A 16,166-nucleotide genomic window follows, 5' to 3' on the forward strand; every position below is an offset into this window, starting at 1 on the left:
ATGGTTTTTACTAGCAGTGTTACTGGCACCCAGCTGAGAACAGTGCAGATGATAAGCTGATTAGGAGGCTAACAAAATGATAGGTTTATCTGGCCTGTGTATTAAAAGAAAAGATAATTCTTCCTTGTTTAGTAAAGACACAATAAGCTTATACTTTTTGTGTATTTTTGGACTGCTGGCTCTCATGGACTGTTATGTGTGTAGTTATAGGTCAACTTCTACTGTTACATTAATTAAGGAATCATGTGTCCGCATATTATTAATGACAGAATGGCTGGAGGTTAGGGTTGGAGTTGGAGTTGTACATGTATTGTTAACTCTGTTTCCTGGCCTACCAACACCTGTTTAATGTCAGCTTTAAGGCTTTGGAGAAACAGCACCAAAGCACAGGGCAAACTTTACCCATGTGAGTAATCCTCAGGAGACAACAGGGTGGAATGTACACTGTGCCAACAATCTGTATTTTTATTCTAAATGCTACGTAAACGCAGAATAAAATATTGTTCCCTCTAAAAAGCTTGCAGTTGGGCTTGATAAATGAAAACCAATTCCATAGTGCTACCCAAGGGCACTTTTCAGTGAGAGCAGTTTGAAAGCTGTCATTTCAAACTTGTGCAATTTTGAATGAAAAGAAGAACAGCTAAAAAAATAAATTGAAGTAGTTCTTTAGGAACACAAAAAAGGCATTTGTCATTTGCAGTGCTGCTTATTTCTTTTAATCCTAAAGGCATTTTTGCTTAAGCATTCTGAAACAATAACCATTCTAGGAAAAGCTTTAGAAGATTTGGTCCATATGAGTTCTTTGAATTAAGGGCAATTTATTCTGCAGTGCACTGAACTGCACAGTTCTGACAGAACACCAGGTTACTGTTGCACGGTGCCCTGCGTGCCTCTGCCTTTTCGGTATCCACAGGCCCCCCCTCAGCACCTCCCCTGCCAGCTCTGTGCCCAGGCTGTCTTGGCACCGTTGCACAGAGCCCACAGCTGGTGGGGCAGGATTCTTCCCTTACTCTACACTGATTTTCAGGGCCTTGTGCCCCCCCCCCCTGCAAAGCGAACCCCAGTGGGCTTGGTGGGGCCCAGGCTCTTGCCAGCAGGTGAAGGCTGGTGTGGGGGAAGGCTTTGCTCCCACCCCACCCCACCCCACCCCTTTGCTCCTTGTGCCAGCTTTGGGTGGTTAGGGGACCCAACCGCTGCCTTGCGCAGAGCTGAACGGCCGGTCAGTGGGCAGTGCCTGCCCCTGACCACCATGTGCTCCAGTTGGGGCGCACAGCATCGCGGGCAGGAGCAGCCAGTGCGGGCATCAGTGGGTCCTGATGGGAGCCGTTCGCCCCCACGGTGGGAACTCATGTCAGCATCCTCTGCACAGCAGTATTACAGGAAAATAAAAAGCCGAACAAACGGTACAATCGTGTTTTGGATGTCAGTTTTCTCGCTAAATATAGGTGATGGGAATTCTGCTAGCAGTGGTGTTCTCTGTGCTCCATTGGCTTGCTCATGCTGTACGCTCCAGCCACGTTCTCTTTTGCTGTTGGAAAAGACATGCAGTCACAATGTACCCACGGTGCTCAGCACAGTCTTGAGGAAAGCAAACTAAGTTATAGGAATGTTTGTTGTTTTTACTGTTCATGTGAGTTAGTTTGAATTTTGATCAACATTTCAGATTTAGTTGAATTTAAAATTCCAAGCAGCTCTTATAATTTGGAATCTATTTTAATTTTTTAGCCTTATTGTTAATTGACATAATTGCTAGTAGCTTAAGCTATTACTGTAAAATGTCTGTCAGAACTGTATTAGCCACAAGCATTTCCTGAACCTGTACAGATTAGGATATAAGAATTTGTCTTTTAACATGATTTAACGTAAGATGTCTGCCTACCTAACTTAATTCATATTTTGGAACACAGATACTTGTCACATACAGTGCTGCATTCCTCATGCAATAACAAATGCAAAGAAAAGGTCCGTGTATCCATCCCAATGCAGATACTGAAGTAATTGGATGTTTCTGAATAGCCCAATGGACAAAACAGTTTGAATAGGAAAGTTCATAAATTTTTATCAAGAAAGTTCTTCGTAATCCTTGTGCCATGTGTTCTGTACATGTCGTGCTAGATAAAAATGAGATTGAATGTGGTGCTTGCCTGGACACATGTTGTGTGGGTGTCATTTCTGCCAATCGAAGTGGAAAAAGAGAACAGTACAAAATTCCGATTACAGCAGATGTATCTGACTGTTGGAAATTGGTTTTCTGACTAGTGTGTTTGCTGTTTCAACACCAGGGCTTCAGAGTTACTCGTTTTAGCAATCTCTTAATCTCTGTATGATGCGTAAGCATGGAAATCATGAAACACGGGACTGGAAAAGACCTCAAGAAATTCTCTAGTTCTTCCACCTACTCAAAGAAAGGATTAAGCATGTCTCTTTCTTGACGGGTGTTTGCTTAGCTTATTTGTAAAATTCTGAATGATAGGGGTTCCCCAGTATTTCTAGGCATCTATTAAAGTACTTACATGCCATTAATGTTAGAATGCTTTACTTAATGTATAACTTAAATTTGCCTTATTTCTCTATGAGAAACTGACCATCTTCCTTTTCCCTTACACCTTTTTCATTGACATCTCTCCTGTCATGTTCTGTTCAAAGTCCTTTCTTGAAATTTCTTATTTTGCTTGTTCTCCCTTCTTGTATCGTGATGCATTTGCAAACTCTACTGCTTTTATAGTTGCTTTCACCCAAATCACCTTCTGTCTTCATCTTCTAATCTATTCCTTTTCACTGTTCAGAGTTTGATCTAATCTTCCCCCTAGTTACCTTCTTTTATTTTTGTATTAAAAAATTCTTCCCAATACCTCAGCACAATTTGGAGGAAGGAACAATAAGCTAACTCCACCCCAACAACAACAAAAAAGTAATTGTGTCCTTAGAAAGTTATTATGCCTTCTTGAATTATTAATTCTGTCCATCATCTTTCAGTGTGGTGTCATAGAGTCAGAGCGGTAGTGAATCCATAAAACAATTTCTTACACCACCCAGCAATATATAGATGACACTGAAGCCCATGACAATAATTTTCCTTTCTGTCTTGCCACATCAAATCCATGCTGCACTGAGCCTGTAAAGTTGGGGGCTGATTTTTCAGGCTACGTTAGCTGCTGATGATTTCTGGACGTAGTAGCTCCTGACTGTGGCCAAGTTCCAACAGACTGGCCTAAAGGGAGGAGGATGCACCCATGACTTGTTGATTCTTCTGGTGCGCATGGGCTGCCAGGCTCGTGCATTACATCAGCACACGGTTTTATTTGTATCATGTGACACCTTTTATTTTTTTCTTTCTTTTTTCTTTTTTTTTTTTCCCCCTCATTCAGTTTGGGGCTTCCCACTGTTCATTTTGGCTGTCCCATTTCTTCAATGTAGCTCCTGGTTATCTTCCTTCTCTTCTTCAAACACATGAATGAAAGATTTTTCACTGACAAGATTTATCAGATAGGCCATGTAATTTGAAACAGAAACAGGGCTGCCTAAGCAGTTCTAAATACAGTAACGTTTAGAAATTCACTTAATCCCAATATTACAATAATAAAAAATTCCTTTCCAGATTTTTTCCAGCAGCATCAGTAATGTTCATTAAACTTTATGGAAACAGATCAGAATTATTATATTGAGACAACTTTGAATTATCTGTCCCTCATCATACATGCCTTTTAGTTTACTAACTCTTGAAGATAGCAGTATCTTGCAAAAAGTAACAGCTGTAACCTATTTATCATTAATGTAACAAATTTATAATTGTTTTCTCAAATCACTAGTCTAATAATAATAATTATAATCTGCAACCAAACCTTTACTTCAACTTGGAGTAAATTAGTGTTCCACAGGAGTGAGTGAAGTTGGGCTCCTTCACACTAAACTGCCAAATTAGCTATGCTTTCAGAATACTAATTAAAAAAAAAAAAAAGAAATTACAACCTTACAAGCGTTGTTGTGCGGGAAAAGCAGTTTTGTCAGCTTCTGCATAAGAACTCAGATACCAAGAAAAATTAGTATTGCATTTAAGTAGCACTTACTGATTCTGAAAATGATATGGTGCCTTATACCACTGCAACACTTTGGAATTTTTATTCTTTCTTCATCAGTCATGCAATAATGGAAAAACATATAGTGATTTCACCTCAGTGAATTTTGGACCAAGTTATATGCTACATCCCTGTAAGAAAGCATTTTGGAAATATTGCTTCTGCATTTCAGTCCCAAAAATTTGTCTCAGTTTGAGCTCTAGTAAGGAGCCTGCACATCTGGAGCCTTGCTGCCAAGATCTGTCAGTTCTAAAGCTCACCTTAATATTAATTTTTTGTTTGAAAACAGTAAGACACTTGATACTTTTCTGAAAGCAGTGTCAGCATCTGCCTTTGAGTACTTCTTCATGTAGAATCCAGTAACATCATTACTGTGGTGCTCAGCCGACCTTTTATAAGTGGAGGAGGATGAAAACAAAAATATAAATTATTTCTACAGCTGGGTTTTCCAGTATGTGAACTCTTCTCACAGTCAGTGGTCTTAATTGTTATGCCTTATGACAGAATTTAAGTTTTGGTACCATTGCAAATCAGGATACTTTTTTTTTTTTTTTTTTTTTTTTTTTTTAAACAAAGTGATGTGGAAGTTAATTTGGACTTGTTTTCTGATCCTAATTCATGAAGAGCCTTGTTATGAATGTGTTGCTAAAGCAGGTGGGAACCTGACACATGTGGAGTGAGCCAAAAGCAGATATAAAGCAGTTTTTCCCATCTTTGGTAGACTCCTGCCTTTTGTAGTTTTGGGGAGATGACCCTGTTCTTTGCCGGGAGGGAGTGTCCTTAGATGAGAATAATACATAGTTTCCTGACCAATTAAAAAAAATCAACTGCAGTGAGACCGTAGTAGTTAGGATCAGTGACTGGAAGAGTCTACTCCCCGTGAATGTGCTGCTTTTCTAATGTTTTGTATCTTCTGCAAACAGCATCTCTGAAATTTAGTGGCAATAGTTCAATAGCTTGTGTGGCAGACTGACAGGTAACTTTTATAAATCTGCTTGGTTTATGGCAAAGCACCAAAAGTATTAGCAAAACCCCATAGATTTCTGAGGACAGTACACAAGTAAAGTAGTTATTAAAGCAGACATGCTGACTTTCACTGCTGTATCAATAAAAGCTTGCATTTCAGTAGACAAGCAATTGTTGGAGACATCATTCTGCACTAGGGGTTGTAAACAATTTGCTTCTATATAAATAGGTGTGATCTCTTACTGCCCAAATCAGCAGTAATATGCATATTGTATTTAAAATAGGATATAATCTTTCACACTGTTTCTTTGACAGGCTTTGCTCGTAATCTCTCTGAAGGAAGCAATGCTAACTATACAGAATATGTGGCTACCAGATGGTACCGCTCACCTGAACTCTTGCTTGGGTAAGTACAGTTTGTAGAACTGCCATGATAAATCTTGACCAATTCTTTAGATTTTTTTCAAGCACCTTTTGTAAGATTTACCCACAGAGAGCTGCGGTTACTGTAAAGGGAAGATTTCAAGAGGCTTCCAGATTTTCATTAATTTTTGTTCATTTCCAGTAAGTCGGCATGAATCATTGACATGTTGACCTGTCTTGAGCTTAACTGATTAAAAATGAAGCTGAATTATAAGAGATGTACTTCAGATTCCTGCCCCCCGCCATTCCCTTCAGAAGAAGTTTCCATGGTAGTCCTGTAGCCTGAAATGTTCCATCAGCCTTGTGGTGGACGTCACACAGTGATGGCAGTGCAGCTTTCACCACACTACACTCCTAAATTTCTCCATCCTGTGGCTCAAAACTATGATTTGGTTTTCATTCCCAGTTACCCTTTACCAGCACTGCTTGAAGTGGCTCAGAAGGATGGTGCTAGCTTTCTGCTAGTCAGGAAGAATTTATTGAAGGAGGATGTAGGAATCATTTTAATAAAGCACTGAGAAGTTAGTGTTGCATTGCCTGTGAAAGCAGTAGTTACATGGGTAGCCTCAGCCGCAGTTGAGTGTTTTACTACCTCACAAGGTGGAACAGATTTTCATATACTGTATGAACAAATTCATAGGACCCGAAGGGGCAAAGTAGGAGACAAAAATAACCAGAGATCTGCCATATGTGATCTTCCCATTACTATAGAGTTTAACAGTGCATTATTCTAAACTACATGAACGCTTTCACAGAATACAATTCCTGTATGTATAGCATATATGTACTTATATACGCATGTTCTAGATACAAGGAATTGGTAGCCATGGGATGAATCAAAAAAGTACTGGTCACTCCTAAGATTCTTTAAGCAAAATGTTTCATGCTGCTGAGAAAAAGTCTTTGTTGGAAGCTTTGATTAATACTGAACTAGACACTTCTTGAAGAGGTAAAGCAGTACGTAATAGTTATTCTGTCAATAAAGTCATCCCAGTATTCCCAGAGCTGTGCTAATCTTAATTAAATTGGTAGGCAGTTGCATTGTTATGTGCAGAATAGTGTGTTAACATTCCATTAAAAACCTCAAAGCTCAGTTTTTCATATTTTGAGAAAACAGATATTATTAAGCTTCCAGCAAAGTGCGTGTGTGTATGTGTATATATATACATATAAGAAAAGACTTGGAAAGAAAGCATCTATTGTGGCCTTTCTAGTTACTCAACATTTTACTCTCTGTCTGCAATAGTAATGAGGATTTAGGAGGAAAGACATGAAAAGCTTGGCAGGTACAGTATTTATCTAACCTGTAGTTTTCAAAACTGTTTTGTTACCAAAGGAAAATTAGCAGGAATCATGTCTGTTTATAATTGACTAAATTTGTTTGATTAGTTTGTAGAGAAAGGGGGAGAGAGTATGTGTATTTAATGCATATGACTTCAACTTTGGTGTATGTTTTTAACGCCAAGTTTTTCTGGCACAAAGTGATGTCTGTTTCTTGACAGTCCTCTTCTATTTCCCAGACACTCATCTTACCCATTCCCCCTTCCTCTCCATTTACCAAATCTTTCTAAGAATCTAATATTCAAAAATCTTCCTAGCATTATTAAGTAGATACATTTTAACAAATACAGTTTTCCTTTTTCAATTTTTAATACGCATCCCAGAGAGGTTTCTGTTTTGTGATAAAGTTCAAGACTTATGTTTTAGCAGAGGAAAGAAATCGCAGCCTAATTATTCACAGAACATCCAAAATCTACTCACGTTGGAGAGCCTCATGTAACTGTTAGTGGAAGACTCTGTACCCTTTGCTGACAAAATATTGCTAAAAGACAGTAGATTTTAAGGCATACCAAATTACTAGGTGAAATAATGTTTTGGAGAAACTAATTTGTGCAGGAATAGACTGTAGTACTTCTGATTTATGGTCTCTCTGTCCTATAGGAGTTATTTCATTTATCCAGCTGCATCACTCTTGCATTGTTTGCATGTTGTGATCGAGTAGGACTGATGCTGACAGTAAGCAGAACAGGAGTGTTGAGCATGCCTTTTCAAACAAAAAAGTTGCAGTTTACTCTCCCACTGCCTTAAGAAATGGGTATTTTCTGATTTGTTTCTGTTTGACTAGAGAGTAAATAGTGAAAACTTCTTAAACTGTGATTTAGTTTCCTTTATTCTTGTGAGCAAGGAAGGGTAATGACCCTTGCCTCAAAGGACTTTTAGACTATTCCTCATCTGTAACTCTAGCTTGTTCTCCAATGCCCCAGCCTACAGCAGCCTTTTCCCTACTTCACATTTCAGTGGAGAAACCTGCCTATTAAAGGGGTTACAAATAAAGATGTGCTTGTTTTTCTGTCCTAATAAAAAGCTAGTTTTTTTTAGTTGCAGTCTTACAAACAGCTTTGTTTACAGGACCTCATTTTTCCAGTACAGGCACCGAATATCTTAAGAGCAGATCTGTGGCTTTGGAGTCTGTTTTTGTCTGTGTTGCATTTTGCAGCATGGAGAAAAACTAGCTTTTACTTGGTGCTCAGGACCTGACCTAGTGGGTGGGTTGGACTAGTAGCATCGTAGAAAGGACAAACGACGGGTCTCGACAAATCCACAAGTACTCACTATGTGAGATTAGTAAGGGAATTATGAACCCACAGAACCATTGCAGTAATAGTACTTCAGGTGTTTTGGCATGCTGTGCTTTGCCACTGGTGGTTCCTTGTCAGCAGTCTATCCCAATGGAGCAAACTTTGATGTTGTGATGACTGTGAAAGGACTGCAGTGTCTCATGGCAGATTCTGAAAGGCAAACTGTTCTTGAAAGTCTGGTGTCCTACTTCAGCTTTCCTAGCTACCTTAGTCTCCTGTACTAGGCATCTCAGTGGTCCTGTAGTTTCACTCAGGCTATTGTCCAGCTAGAAATGCTTTCTCACCTTCACCTAACTAAATTATCACAAGGGTTACAGAGTCCTCTGTCCGAGTGTCCTCCCCATAAAGCGAAGTAGCTAACCATGAGTGATCAATGGGGAAAAGTCAGTTATTTTTTAATTTAGTTTGAGGGTGTTCTCTCTCTAAACTTCTTCAATCACCAGCATAAGGAAGGAGCAAAGGGAACAGATTTAGGATAGGATTTGTCACCTGCAACTCCTGGTGCTATCTTATTCCAGAAATAGTAAAGTGAGCTGTAATTTAAAAATCTCTTGAAACAGAGGTTGAGTTGTTGGACTATAAGTTTCAAAAATAAAAGACTCGGTGAAATACGTTTTCAGTTCAGTCTTTATTCTTTTTCTATGCTTTTTCTTTGACATGTGAAGAATTCTCACATCATTCTGCTCAAAACCTGAACATCCAAAAGAGATTTTTGGAATAAGATGGAAGTTTACAAAAATTTTTTTACACATTCAACAAACAAGAACTCAGGCATACAGAGAAAGGGTTGCTTTGGTCTTTAGTAGGAACAATGAAAAGCCAAAAGTATTTAATGCATTAGCTGTTGCACAGTCAAGGTAGGCAGCAAAACAAGCTCGCCAAGGAACAGAACCTTAGAGTGAAAATCAGAAACTGTCCAAAAGGATTCAGTGTGTTTTTAGATTTTATGTTGCAGTAGTCTACCACTCTTGTTTATACAAACTTCCATTCTCTACATTCCGATTTTCTGTTCTACATGTCTTACAAACTAACCTCAAGCCCATAGTCTCCTAGAGGATCAATATAGCCTCTTCTTCCATTAAATACTCTTGTATGTAAGTCTCAAGAAAAGCTGGTATAGCCCTTGCTGGATGTAATACTCAGACCACTTAGTTTTGTTTCTGATGAATTCCCTACACCTCTGCATTGCTGACCTAGCTTCTTTTGTCATTAGCAGTTTAAAATACCAGGTGCCATCCTCCCCACCACACAACATCGCTTGCACACACAGAGACCACCCATCAGAATTTCTCCCCAAAACTCCACCTGTGGCTTTGCTCCAAAACTGCAATTACTGATTTTATGATGCTTTCATTGCTTCCTCACCTGTGTTTTTTAAAGAATAATTTTCAGGGGCATTCTGTTTTCTCTCTCATTAAAATTTCACTGTATGAATGTTGGAACAAAGATTTCTTATCATTTCTGTTCTCCCAGTGACCAGACCCAGTATGCCTATCCCACCTATTAAGCACAATGGAAAAAGAAATGTAATGCAGAAAAAGAGCACAGTCATTAACCCCTGGAGAGAAGGGAAATTAGTGCTAGTTTAGCTGGGAATGGCGACTTGCTACGCAGTCCAGAAGCTTGTTTTGTATGTAAGATTTTTCACAAAGATAACCAGATCCCTGGGGGTACCTGAGAATTCCTCTCCTGCCTTTTCAAGCAGCAATACATCAGTCAATCCAGGGCAGAAACTGAGGGCTTGGAATCTGAGGTAGTTTCTTCGATATCAAAGTTTATTTTTCTGGCTTGTAAGGAAGCAGGCCATGGGAAATATGGCCAATAGATTGAAACACCTCAGTAAGAAGACCCTGTCAGTGGGTGAAAAACATTGTGTGTTCACTTTACAGAGCCCCTTATGGAAAGGCTGTGGATATGTGGTCTGTAGGCTGTATCCTGGGAGAGCTGAGTGACGGGCAGCCCTTGTTTCCTGGCGAGAGTGAGATTGACCAACTCTTCACCATCCAGAAGGTGCTAGGCCCATTGCCAGCCGAGCAGATGAAGCTCTTCTACAGCAACCCACGCTTCCATGGCTTGCGGGTAAGAGAAAGCTTTGTTCTTTTTTTTTTCAATTTACTCACACAGTATTGGCAGTATTGTCATTGTTCCTCTGAAGGTTCTTTTCATTGACATTGTGCATTATCTATTGTATATATTTCTGTGTAAGTACAGGATATTTAGATTATAAGGCATTCATAATCCAAAGTAAAATTCTCATTATACCACTATTGAGTTTTATAATGTGTTTGGCTTACTGTTAAAAGTTGATTAAAGATTTTCTCTAATTCCTTTGACTTTTTTGGCATGCAAGTTAGCATTTATACGCCGCTTAGCATTGCCCTGCCAGGTTTGCACTGTGAAGTTTAGTGGCGTAGCTGTCAGTCCAGGGTGTAGAAAATTCATGCCTACTGTCTTCAGGCTACTCTGTTGGAAAAATATGAACCATAGGTGCTGCTGTCATGACAGAACTTTTTGCCTTTTGACTTATATTCCAGGGTGGTTGATGTAAGCCATGTGAGTAAAAAAGCTTTTTCTACTGACAGCATTGTTGCCCTTTCAAGGGCTTGCCAACATCATGTAATAACAGAGGCTCAGTAGTGTGGAGAAGCTGCTGAAGATGGGATGCGCAATATGGCAAAATCCCAGAAGCAATATCAAAGTAATAGCTCTGTTATCTTTAACAATACCTGGTCAGTGATTGTACTCATGTTTCCTTGTAATTCAGTTTTGGTTGTCGTCTTTTATTAATGAATGTTGTGTAGAAAGATGAATTTATGATCTTGATAAATGGTCTGAAATCATTAGTGTAAAATCCTATAAAGAGACTTACAAAGGTTTTATGAGACCTGGTCTGTACTGAAGACTGGAGATTTGAGTTTTACTCTGTAAAAGAGAAAACTTGGAGAATGAGAAAGGGAAAGAGGGGGGACCTAGTTGTGTTAAAAAATGTTAAAAGTTGCCATAAATTGGGTTTAGCTGCTGATGATAAGAAAATAAGTAGTTGGCTTAAGGTGTTAGAATAATTATTTTAGCTATAAAGATAGCTAATTCCTAAAGAGGTTTTGGTGAAGTTTGTAGACCCTCTATCAGTGGAGGATTTAAAGAAATGATTAGACAAGCATTTTTCTCAAGATCCTATTTGTATTTGATACTGTTTAGAACAGTGGGCTGGATGGGATTTTCTGTTTTTTAAAAAAATTATAATCCCTTATCAGGAAAGCAATGCTTTAAAAGTTGTAAGCAAAATAAATTACTGCCTCTTCAACATTATTTTACAACAGTTCTAGTTGTGCAGTGTAGTCTTATTTGGATAAATGCTCTATCATGTCTAGGATGAGAATGGATCATCTTTGTTTTGTAGCTTTAAAATACAGTAATTCAAGAAGACAGTGTGGACCAAATGTGATAAGCACAGGGTTGAGAGTTAGGAGTCTATTTTCATTCTGGATCCATGGTTTATTACTTGGCCTCAGACATGTTGCTGCCTTCTTGGCCCCATCTGTAAAGTCAGGATACTAATGATGATGATAGTGATGTAAGCCTTCTAATACAGAGTAGTTTTTGAATACTGAAGTAAAGTCTGAATAATGGCTTAAACATGAAAAATACTACAAAAAATATTGGTCCTGAATGTGATATTCATTAGTTAATTAATGGGAAAAATTTATTCCATGCTATAAAACAACATGAAAAGTACGTTTTTCTGAATGCAGCATAGTGCTTAATGGTGGAAGATTTTCTGTTGCCTAGCAGATAGAAGGTTTGCTGTGATCGTGCAAATTATTATTTACAAGTTGGATCTGGTGCTGAGTATTCACAAGATAGAAACTAGACCATGATGTGGAATTGTTTATCCATATGTTTAGGCTTTGTGAGTTTCTACATTACCTTAACTGTGAGTACTACAGTATTACACACATGTATACAGATACACATTTGTGAACTTTCTGTCTTCCTGCTTATTTCCTCCATGCAAATATTATATAATACACACACAGAGAGTTTTCCTCACTCCTGAGGTTTAGGGAGTATTTAGTGATGTCTTTTCAGTCCTTTTGAGGAAGAAAGCATCCATGGTATGTTGAAGGCCCAAGGAAATAAAAGAATATGAGATCAGAAAGTACCAATAGGTTCATGCCTTTATAGAAAATATGAGTGGTAATGTAGGGCTGTAAATACTGTTCTACAACTAAGTTATAAACTTGCAAATCTGAACAATTCCAGTGAATAGCCATCTCTTATTACTGCTTTGCATGGCTTCAGCACATTTTCATGTTTCACTGATCATTCCAGAGGAAAATCTTCTTTATGATGGTCATCCTACATGAAGACAGGAATATTTTGCCATTTTGTTCATGTAAAAAGTGGAATAATCATGGAAGCTTTGGTTCACCTAAGTTATTGTCTAAGATCAATGTAGCAAACTTGGACCTAAAGAAATTCTCAATCATTAGTAAACCATTTCAAAAGAACGCAAAGTAAAAAGAAAAATACAGAGACTGTATAGGAATAAACATATTTAAACTAATGTTCTTTCATTTTCCTTCAAAACTCACATAATGTAATTTATGGAAAGTAATGCCAGTACAAACAATGGGCAGTAATTCATAGTGGTCTAACGTTTATGCACATACAGTGCACATGCAATGCATTTTGCTTCCAAATCAAATGTATTCTTGGAAATGAGTGTTTGTACTGGATTGCTGTTTAGAGCACAGATTTGAAGCTAGTATTTAATCTGAGGATGGTGAACGTGTAAATATATGCACCTAACTGTAACAATCCCTGGATGTTGGTGGGTACTGAAAAACACACAAGTGAAAGTAAAGGAATAAAAATCTTTAAGACTTCCTCCTCATTGACATGTTAGACCAAGCATACAGTTCTCAAATGTTTTTATATTATAGCAAACTTCCACATAAAATGTTTGTTTATCTTCATGTTTGTTGCTTTTTTTGTTGCTGTCATCTGTCTTGATCACTGACTTGAATTTTATTGTTTTCTTGTATTTTCAGTGATTTTTAACTGTAACTCAGTACTTTATGGGTATATTTTATGTATGACTTGAGCCCATTTGGACGTACAGTGATGGCTTTTATATACCAGTAGACAAGAACACTGCATACTTCCTATTGTCAGTATTCTGCCTTTGATGTGTTAGTGTAAGGGGACTTCCTAGAAAATACATAGGGCGTGGATGGAATCAAGCCAGGCTGCAACTGAAACACTTGCCTAGTATTAGGCAAATTCCACAACTCTGGGAACAGCTAACAGAGTGTCTGGATCTCAGTTGCGTAGTTTTGGATAAACTGTGATTAATGCTAGTAGGCTAGCTGATTGTTGTTTTGGTTTGGTTTGTTTGTTCCAGAGGCTTCTCTGGTATTCAAATGTGTAATTTTCTCTAAAATGAGCATAAGTTGGATCCATGAGGTTTTTTTATGCCTCTGTTGGAAATCCAGCCTTAATTTCTAATTCTGAAAACACTGGCGTTTATGTTTAGTTTTTAAATTGGAAGTTACCTCGCTAAAATCAGTTTATCTATTTGTTTGCAATCAGTTCAACACATGCCGCAGTCTGGAAATGGATCTTTGTTATATGGTTTTTTTCAACTGGCAGTACTTGATGTTACATTATAGCAATGAAATATTGAACAACTTTTCTTTTGATACAAAAAAAAGATTCTGTCTTAATTTTATGTGACTCTTGCCTTGTTTACAAAGCAAGCAAAAAAACCCCAATTCTGTGCTTTATTTTTTCTTTCTTCAGATTATCCCTGCCTGTTCTACTCTTCTTTTTGGGCAGGGCTAGTTTCCAATACTGCCTTCGTCAGGTTTTGTCCAGACTCTAGTTGACAAAAGAAGCCCTCCAGCAGTGTGCGCTACTTCTCATGGTGTTGCCAGTTCCTATTGCAACACGACCACAGGAGTAATCCTGAAACCTTTGGGGTTTTGTTGTTTTTCACTAAAAACATTTTGGAACTGTCTGTTAATCTTTGGTATTTAATTAATTACTGTATTTGCACTCTCAAATTCTCTCAAAACTATTTTTAATCCTTTTTAAAAATATACATTACTTATTTTTTTTCTAAATCTATTTTAAACCTCCCACCTCTTGTCAATCAGAATGCCACAAACACATTTATAAATCTAAGTTATTTCTCATTTGAGAGAGGTTTCTTGACTGCCCTACTAATCAAGAATACTTTCTTTAGTTGACTAGATGCATAACATACAGCAAGTTATTTTTTTGTTTCATTATGTTCTGTAACATTTCATAAACCACTAACTTTTTCAGTGCATATGATTCCCATTAATTACAAGCCTTGATTCACTGTGTAGTTTCTATTTTTTGAAATATTGTATTCATTTATACCTTGTTTACATTCTCAATATATTTACACTATATTATTTTTACAGTTTCCAGCAGTTAATCATCCACAATCTTTAGAGAGAAGATACTTGGGAATTTTAAGTGGCGTATTGCTTGATCTTATGAAGGTAGGAAAATGTATTTTATTTTCTATCTGTAATACATGGGGAAAGATCTAAGTGACATTTTATCTTTGTTTCCTAATATAATACATCTTAAAAGTACTTGTGAACTTCCTTTTGAGATATTTTGATATCACCATTCTTTGTAGCAAGACTTGGTATTTCCTGGGAATCAGGAAGTTACCCCTTGCAGATGCTACGAGAGTCTGTTGAAATTTGACTGATTTGATAAACAATACATAGTCCGGACAGAAGCAGCACCCTTATTTGCAGCAATACGCATTCACACTGACATGCGTTCAGATGCACAGGGTACCTTAGTAATGGTGGAGTACGAGCTTTCAAGACACAATGAATTTAGCTAAATCCACAGAGTATTAGGATAACCTGAGTTGTTCATCTGTTGTTGGATAAGCGTGAGGATGTGCACAGTTGTCAAAGAAAAAGCTGATGCACAGTATTTTTTTTTTTCTTTTTACCTGAGCCCTAATCTGCTTGCTATCACTCACCTCTACACAGCATGTATGTTAAGTTACTCTTCAGTACTGTTTTGGAACAAGTCAACTAGTTACCCATGGCCAAACTAGAATATGGTCCTGAGATAGTTTCTTACAGGGGATCAGGAGAAGCTGGCTCGCCTCAAAATGGGCAAACACTGTAAAGCATCGTGCGATGCATTTGTGCCATATTCCTGGGTATGCAACAAATATTGTTGTCCATATTGTACTGTAAAAACATCACCATGGTAAGATGCAGTAGAACCCTCCCATTATTTCGTTCACAGTAAGGTGAAAAAAAAAAGTCATCGTGTCAAAACTTAGATTTAGCATCACAGGGGTACCACCTAAAAATTAAAGGCTATCTGGGACAAATAGGAAGCATAGATATGGCTAATCAACTCTAAATAAATTGTGTTGTCCCAAGCCCAGCTGCACCAGTTGTCTTGGAAACCAGAGGCATTCTTTGGGGTATACTTGGGTGTTTACTTGCTTTTAGCAGTATTGATGTAGCCAGCAGAAATCCACCAGGTTTGCTCTACTCTTTTATTCAGCACAACCAGTTCAAATAATTTACATTTAATCTCCCTGCCTTATAGCATACCTTTTATCTTGGTTTCATGGAGTCCACAAAATTATGTACCTGAGCGCTTATAATTGCTTGTTTTGGTATTATACATTCTTCTCTGTTTTTTGATTCACAGAAACTTTTTTCTGGCATCATGGTTAGCTGTAGCTCAAGCTGTAGTAGCATATATTGCAGAACAGCAATTTCAAGATCATTTTTCAGACCATTGTTACATGTACCAGGGCGAGGTTTATTTTTATTTTATCCTAAATTTTATGTTATATCTCAATGTCCTTTGGGTTCTTTTGGTGTGATTTAAAAGTTATAAAGTTGTGAAGTTAAGCACTTGAATTTTAAGGAAACACAGGTTTCCAAATAATTCCATTCCACTTTAAATCTTCTAAAATTTTTGTCCATATTTCTTCCTACAAGGTGAGAAAAGTTCTGCAGAGGGGATATTTTGTGTT

The 16,166-nt window shown here is 37.8% G+C and overlaps 1 protein-coding gene across 4 annotated transcripts in view; it reads left to right on the forward strand.

Annotated features, from left to right (window-relative positions):
• The window catches only part of CDKL5 (cyclin dependent kinase like 5), a 133,811-nt gene that overhangs the window by 89,831 nt on the left and 27,814 nt on the right, over positions 1-16,166 (forward strand). For all 4 annotated transcript variants that reach the window (XM_042788580.1, XM_042788584.1, XM_042788581.1 and 1 more), the window contains exons 8-10: positions 5,358-5,448; positions 9,994-10,183; positions 14,560-14,640. In XM_042788580.1, the coding sequence (XP_042644514.1) occupies positions 5,358-5,448; positions 9,994-10,183; positions 14,560-14,640 (362 nt within the window). The remainder of the gene's footprint in view (positions 1-5,357; positions 5,449-9,993; positions 10,184-14,559; positions 14,641-16,166) is intronic.

Source organism: Tyto alba, unplaced genomic scaffold (genome assembly GCF_018691265.1).
Source record: "Tyto alba isolate M040663 unplaced genomic scaffold, T.alba_DEE_v4.0 Super-Scaffold_14, whole genome shotgun sequence".
NCBI lineage: Eukaryota > Metazoa > Chordata > Aves > Strigiformes > Tytonidae > Tyto > Tyto alba.